The sequence below is a fragment of the Sardina pilchardus genome, chromosome 16, assembly GCF_963854185.1.
Source record: "Sardina pilchardus chromosome 16, fSarPil1.1, whole genome shotgun sequence".
Taxonomy (NCBI): Eukaryota; Metazoa; Chordata; class Actinopteri; order Clupeiformes; family Clupeidae; genus Sardina; species Sardina pilchardus.
Window position 1 is genome coordinate 18,124,030 of NC_085009.1, and position 7,500 is coordinate 18,131,529.

General features: G+C 47.2%; 1 protein-coding gene across 1 annotated transcript in view; it reads left to right on the forward strand.

The window, feature by feature from the left end:
• Nucleotides 1-7,500, forward strand: part of arhgef40 (Rho guanine nucleotide exchange factor (GEF) 40) — a 41,943-nt gene that overhangs the window by 11,493 nt on the left and 22,950 nt on the right. Inside the window, exons 5-12 of the mRNA XM_062516010.1 lie at nt 1,269-2,652; nt 3,180-3,442; nt 3,685-3,876; nt 4,444-4,558; nt 5,041-5,134; nt 5,590-5,676; nt 6,133-6,249; nt 6,905-7,003. Of these exons, the coding sequence (XP_062371994.1) occupies nt 1,269-2,652; nt 3,180-3,442; nt 3,685-3,876; nt 4,444-4,558; nt 5,041-5,134; nt 5,590-5,676; nt 6,133-6,249; nt 6,905-7,003 (2,351 nt within the window). The remainder of the gene's footprint in view (nt 1-1,268; nt 2,653-3,179; nt 3,443-3,684; nt 3,877-4,443; nt 4,559-5,040; nt 5,135-5,589; nt 5,677-6,132; nt 6,250-6,904; nt 7,004-7,500) is intronic.

A 7,500-nucleotide genomic window follows, 5' to 3' on the forward strand; every position in this document is an offset into this window, starting at 1 on the left:
GTTCTGTGGGTTAGCTTCAGCTAGCCATTTAGCAGTGGCTAATATGGCGCCAAGAAGTCTGTTTGCCATAGGTTGATTTCAATAAGGTTCCGGTGTTGGGGTTTGTCTATGTTCATCGTCAGTGAAGTGGCTCTTTTGCAGCTCAAGCAATTGATTGGCAATTGTTTGAGTTTTAGTCTCAAAACTGAGGACCGTGAAACAAGATGTCGGTCATTAATATTTGTACATCCTACTAGTAGCTAGCATTAGTAGCGACCATTGAAATGAATTGTTGCGTGTCTATGTAAATACAGTATGTTCATGGGTGAGGAAGGTGGAGAGATAGAGAGAATTACAGGAAGAGGAGAGTGAAGTGGAGGGCAAATGGGAGAAGAAGAACAGAGAAAGAGAGTTGTGTAAAGAAGGAGGGGAAATCAAAATGATGGGCCAAACAGTGAGTGAGAGAAACGGATGGATTGGGGGATGGATGTAGGAAGGGTAAATGGGCAATAGGTCAGAGGCTGATGATGGGAAAAAACGGCAAAGCTATTGTGTGATCTGTGGGAGGATCGAGCTGACCCAGCAATATTTGTATACAAGATCTTTCACATGGTATTAAATTAGCAAAGAGGTTTCAATAGTCATTTGTAGAGACTAGCAAGTGACATTGTTGGAAATGGCTCGTCCAGCCATTCATGATGAGAATTAGGCTGATGTGAGATGGAACTAAGAGGAAGGGGTGTGACTTTCCAATGAATTTGAATGGAGTCCAAATTTGACCAGTAGCCTACGTAGTTGTGCAGTTTTTTTCCATTTCTTTTTTTTTCTTTTAAAAATATATTTTAATATGACGTAGATAGACGGCAGAAGAAGAAGGAGACGCTAGTTCAGAAGAAGAAGCTCTGACAGAATGATTACTGAGACAGGGAGAAGTGGTTGTTTGTGGAAGGAAATGCATTGTTGGCAGCGACTTGAGACTAGGGAAGTGAGAAAGGTGAAGATAAAATCAAAGTCAGGAAGAAGACAAAAGGGGAAGAGCAGCCAACAAAATCTGGAGGTCGGGCATATCACGAAAACACCACTTGGATATGACTCAGCTTAACTTTTATAATTCTTACGCATACAAAGTCCCGTGGCATGACAACAGTATCTGTTTCATGGCTCTAAATTGAATTATGAAACTGGCCTCTTTCTATCCCTCTCTTTCACTATCCCTCTCTTTCACTCTCTTCTCTCTCTCTCTCTCTCTCTCTCTCTCTCTCTCTGTGTTTGTCTCTCTGTCTCTACAGGAGGGACAGGGGCGCTGGACACGTGTCTTGTAAGCACAGGTGACGGAGTTCTGCGTCTGCCGTGGGTTGACGTGGTCTACCCGAAGTTTGTCTGCAACCCCCAGGGAGAGGAGCTGGGAGACCTGGCCCTACCAGCCAACCCTGGTAGCCCCAGCCAGATCTCCTCTGCTGGGATGAGGGCAGGTCGAGGCTCGGGCGGAGGTGGTGGAGGCGGTCTGGGCTGGGGCTCATCGTCTGGTGAACTGGACTCCTGGTCGTGGGACGAGGAGGACGATGACGACGATGATGGCAACGACCCTGATGGCACCGAGGCTGAGGCGGCTCTGGTGGCCCTGGCACGCCGGCGGGCCAGCGCGGATGCCCTCGCTGGACGGCTGGGGGCGTCGGCGTCAGCAGTGGCGCCCCCTGGGGACCGGGAGGGTGATTACGTGGAGCTCTTGGAACCCCGCGGTGGGCCGGACGGCGGGGCTGACCCGTCCCAGCAGCGCTACCTGGAGATGCACGGCGTCAGCAAGACCAGGACGCTGCCGCTGTGCCGACGCGCCAAGGCCATCAAGCTGCGCCGGGGCAAAGCCTGGGCGTTCGGACGAACCGACGCCAACGGTGGCGGCGCAGGGAGCAGGTCGGGGGCCGCTGCTCGTCGAGATGGTGGTAGCCAGGCCGGAAGGGACTGGCTGCAGTCACGGCCCATGCCCCGCGTCATTGATTTGGGCCGCGAGAGACGCAACCATACTGCACAGGATTTGGACGTGGAGGAGCGATACGTTCGAGACCCGACAGGCCTCGAAAGCAGGGGACTTTATTTGGGAGGGCCGGCCAAGGAGAGGAGGCCTGGAGTGGGCAGGGAGAGGGAGGGAGCTGCCTGCACTCTGCCCTGGGAGGAGAGCCAGAGGTGTAAAGGGTCGGCAAGTAGCAGGAGCAGGGGAGGGTCTGAAGCACAGCGAGAGGAGGCGGCAACCGATGTGACCAATCACAAAGGGGAACACTCTGGGGAGGGCCAATCAGACCAAGGATCCCATTCGGACTCTGTGTTTGAGGACACTGACAAACCGTTAGCTGATTCTCTCAGCAGCGAGGACTGTCCGTCCACACCATTGGCTGAAACTCCGGTAAGCCCGGTGTGTCCAGACAACCCATTGGCTGGCACGTGCAGGGAAGGAAAAGGCGCCGCCAGCCAAGCAGCCGCTGATTCTGAATGCTGTGATTCAGCAGGCGGGGGGACACCACCGCAAACAGGAAATACCAAAGAGAACTCAAACTCAGAGAGAACACATTCCCAACCTGGTACGGGCAAGGTCACAGAAGAAAAGCATTGTGGGAAGTCTGAGGAGAGGGTTTGTCCCAGAGGAAAGGAAGTGAAGTCAGGAGGATTCAGAGTGCCCAGGTATGGGCATGCAATTCATGTAATTTACACTGCACTCTATGGTCTTTTTAGACAGATGTCAGAGACCAGACCAGATGTCAGTCATAAGTTCTTACTCAACTAATTCACTTCCAATACTGGTTGTCCTGGAAACAGTTATTTGTGTAATGCCAACATGTAACTAAGGCCAAACAAAAACCTTATTCTGTCTAACAGCTGATATTGTACACAACATCTGACACAAACACTAGGTTATAAATGGACATTACAGTGATTTGAAATAGTTTGATAATGGTAGCCGCAAAAACATGATGTATTCACATTGAAAGATGTATACAAATATGGCCATGTGGTTATTGGCTAAGTAGAGGCCCTAATTCTTCAACCACCTAAGGTTATTAGCTGTGCTGTTTGTAATACTGCTAGGCTAGAACAACCAGAACAAAGTAGCTGTTGGTATAACGTAACTTTTAGAGACCTTTGAAAGTAAAGTGTGGAATAAGCCAAAAGTAATACTGTATGTCTACATGAATTTTGACCTGTCGTAGGAGGAAGAGGAAGGTCAAAGGAGGAAAAGGGAAGTGTAAGTCTGGTGCCCGTGGCAACCAAAAAGGCAAGGATCCGGCTACTCCAAAAAGCCAAAACAAAGCACCTCAAAATGGCAGCGCTACCGCGTCAGCCACCAAACTGCCACTCAGTGAAGATAACCAATCCAAGCAACCAAAGCTGTCCTCAGGGCCGGACAAAGAGCCACCTTTAACCAATGAGAATGGAGAGAAGGAAGAGGAGGAACCAAAGGAAAGCAATAAAGGTTAGACTTGTTCTGGTCTTCTGTCTATCAGCTAATTACAAAATTGGAAGCTGTCATTACTAATCATGTGCTATACACCAGCATACAAGATGAAACATCCTTTTTCCCTCCAATGACTCATTGTCTAGAGATCCCAGATCATGTGATTCTAAACTGAATTACTTCCTAACATTGACATGATTGGGTTTCATAACTGCATATTGTCATACATGGACATGAATATCATTACTGTTTCCTGACAGAAAATCAGGCAGTCGTAACGGACAGCCCTCCTGATGCAGTCAGCCAAGGCTCACCTCCAACTGACCACTCCGCAGAAGTGGAGGCATCCTCGACACTTCCTGACCAGTTAGATGGTGAATCTCCAAAAGCCCCACCCCTTTTGAGGGATTTGGATCAGGAGCTGCTCCAATCAGGGAAGCTGTTATTGACAGGTACGGTTTTACTTGCCTTCCTCTGCTAAAGGGACCGTCAGCGAATCTAAGCTTCTAACTCATACTACTTTTTGTGACATTCAGCGAATGTCTCTCCATTCCGTTTGTACATAGTTAAAGCAACACAACTCTGGTTGTGTAAACTGGAAGCAAACAAAGTAGAGTAAGCCTATATCCCAAACATAACAAAACTGCCAATCACCGAAATGGGGGGATGGAGGGTTGGGGAAATGGAAGGGGAGTTTGGAGAGGGCATTGGTGAGTTCACGCTCTGGTGTTTAGATGATGTTTGGTTCAAATAGCAACGGAAGTGACATCCAGAATTGCTGACGATACCTTTAATCAGAAAGTCTCAAGCTCAGTTTCTTTCTATCACTCTTCTCTGCCTCTCTCAATCACTGCCCCTCCTCAATCCTACTCTTCAATATCCCCCATCCAATTTTTAAAGCATTCTACCCTATTTTTTTTTTTACATTTATTTTCTAATACACAAATTTCTATTCTATTCTATTCTATTGTATTCCTCACATCCTCTTTTTGATTTCTCTCTGCCTCTCCTTGGCTTAGGTACGGTGGACAGGCTCGGTCGGGGTCTGGTTGTAACTGAAGCACACCTCCCAGAAGAAGGTTACCCGGCAGACGAGATGGCCAGGGTCTTGGCATGCTACTACCACATCACCCGGTATCACTCTCAAAGCATTCTTCTTATTATTATTATTATTATTATTATTATTATAAAATACAGAAGAAAAACTGTATGGGGAAAGCCATTTTCAGCTGTGGGGTTTTAAAGGGGGACTGTTTAACTATGCTGATACAGAGGCCCTGACCTGATGAGACCCTCTGAGTGTATCTGAACACTGGCTGTTAGGCTAGTTAACGTGACCAGAATTGTTTACACATATTTCTAAACACCCAACATTTATATGACAGTTCAATTCAACTGTAAGAATACTTTCATCTGCCTGTGCAGTATTGGTCTCTGGCATTGAAATACATACATTGCGTAAATATTTAAGGCCATGCCATAACATCCAGACCCATGAGGTAATCTCGTAGGACCACAGATGAACCCTGTGTGTGTTGATGTCACGGGTTCCAGCTGTGTGTTATGTTACCCGGTGTTTGAAAGCTGAAAGTGGCTGTGTGGTCTGGTGTATACAGGCCGTCTGCGAAAGAGAAAGGCCTGACCGTGATCATCGACAGCAGGCAGGCCCCTCCCTCTGAGCTCTGCCTATCTGCCCTCAAATCTTTCAAGGTATGTGTGTGTGTGTGTGTGTGTGTGTGTTTGTGTGTTTTATGGGTGTGGCTGTGTGTGTGTGTGTGTGGAGTGGGGGGGGGGTCATGTGTAATAAAGAGTAATGTGCATTCATGCTGGCTATTGAGGTTCCCCCCTCTCTGTAAAGCACTGTAAAGCGCTATATAAAATGCATGTTGGTATTGATTTTGTATGTTATGTTTATACACCACCAGTGATAGATAAACATCAAATACCAAGTGTAAATCTCTCTGTCTCTCTTTCTCTGTGTGTGTGTGTATATGTGTGTGTGTGTGTGTGTGTGTGTGTGTATATGTGTGTGTGTGTGTGTGTGTGTGTGTGTGTGTGTGTGTGTGTATGTGTGTGTGTGTGTGTGTGTCTTTGCGGGTGTGTGTGTGTGCGGGTGCTTGTGTGTATGTGTGTGTGTGTGTGTGTGTGTGTGTGTGTGTGTGTAGACTCAGGTGCCAGAGGGCCTTGCTTCAGTGCTCATTCTGACTGATGAGCAGCAGGAGTCGTCTCAGCCCGCTCTGGATGGAATAGAGGTGTGCAGTGAAACTGAACTTAACATTCTTTCTTCTCTTCTCTCCTCTTCTCTCTCTCTCTCTATCTCTCTCTTCTTTCCTCCCACGCTCTAATTCCTTCTTCCCCTTCTCTCACACTTTGTTGTCTTTCTCTTCCCTACAGATCTCACTCGCTCCTTCTCACCCTCTCTGCCCCTCTCTGTTCCTCTGTTCTCATTCAGTATCTCACGCCACTTCTCCTCCCCTTGTTGTCTGATCTTTCTTTTCTTTCATCTCTCTCTCTCTCTCTCCCTCTCTCTCTCTCTCTCTCTCTCTCTCTCTCTCTCTCTTGGCTGTGTTCCCAGTGTAGCTGGTTTCCCATGCACCCCTTTCTGATTTGCATGTATGTATCAGATTGGAATAATGACTCCCCCATCGTATCCATTTTAGCCGACCGTTTCATCCTCCATTTCCACTCCCACCCATAACCTTCTGCAGGTGCGCACAGTGCGGGGCACAGGGGTCCTTCAGCAATTTGTAGACAGGCAACAGCTGACCACGGAGATGGACGGGGACTGCCAGCATTCACACTCTGATTGGCTGACCTTCCGGCTGGTGAGCGTCTGCTCCACAACACAAATTCCTGTTTGAGTCTTGAGTTTGAGACACCAGAACATAGTAACTTTGCATATATTATAAATGTTTGGGTAAATTTCCATAAAAACCTTTATGGTGTGCTGTCCAACGTAATAGTATTGCTTTTTCTTATGGAGAACAGACAATTTGTCTGCCAAATATAAATATATTCAAAAGTATGTCGAGCACTGAAATGGGTCAGGTTGTAAACAAGTGACAAAACCATGGATTTCTTCTCTTGCTTTAATCATTCCCTCAGTCATTTGCTCTTTATAGCTTTGTGTGAGTGTTATAATCATGGCCTAGCCTTTGCAAAATGCCTACTTCTTTTATATATCTTCATCTCTCGCGAGCCCAGTTATAGCAGCACAGAGTTAAATTAACACTTACATTATATGGGTGGCCACAACAAGACAGCCTCTAAGTTTTAAGATCAAACCACCAATATATTTTACTACGGCCACTGCCAACCAGCACCAGACTGTTTTTTAAGGGAACAAATTGGGGTAGATCATAACCTCTCTCTCACACACTTTCTGTCTGTCTCTCTCTCTCTCTCTCTCCATTTAAATGTTCTTTTTTCTCTCTCTCACCATCACTCTGTTTCCCGCTCTTGCCCATTTTCTGTTGCCAGAGTTTGGAAAGGCTGACTGAGCGCTGTGAGAGCGCCCTCTCTCTGCTGGAGGATGCACTGCAGTCTATGGAAAAGGAGCCTCTGCCCGCCAGCATCAAGGTATCAGGCTGATTTCTGTCTGCATTCTTCTCCCTCGGGTGTGAGCCATTTACTATTGAGGGAATAGTCATGTCCAGACAGGTTTGGAAATGATATTTTGAGTACTTAGCTCGGAAACATATTAGTAGGTTGGATAGAGGTAAAAGATGACAAGGAAAAGTGGTAGTACACACACACAAACACAAAGCCACAAAGCTCTCTCTCTCTCTCTCTCTCTCTCTCTCTCTCACACACACTCTCCCTCACACACACACACACACACACACACACACACACACACACACATACTGTACACACGCACACACGCACGCACGCACGCACGCACGCATGCACGCACGCACGCACACACACACAGATGCATAGAGACACACACTTTTACACATGGCATTACACTTTGATTAGATCCCTGTCCTCCTCCTGCTTCTCCACCTATGAAGGACATCGTGCTTTTGGAGGCAAATCTAATCTGTTCAAATGGAGAGTCATTGTGGGAAAGA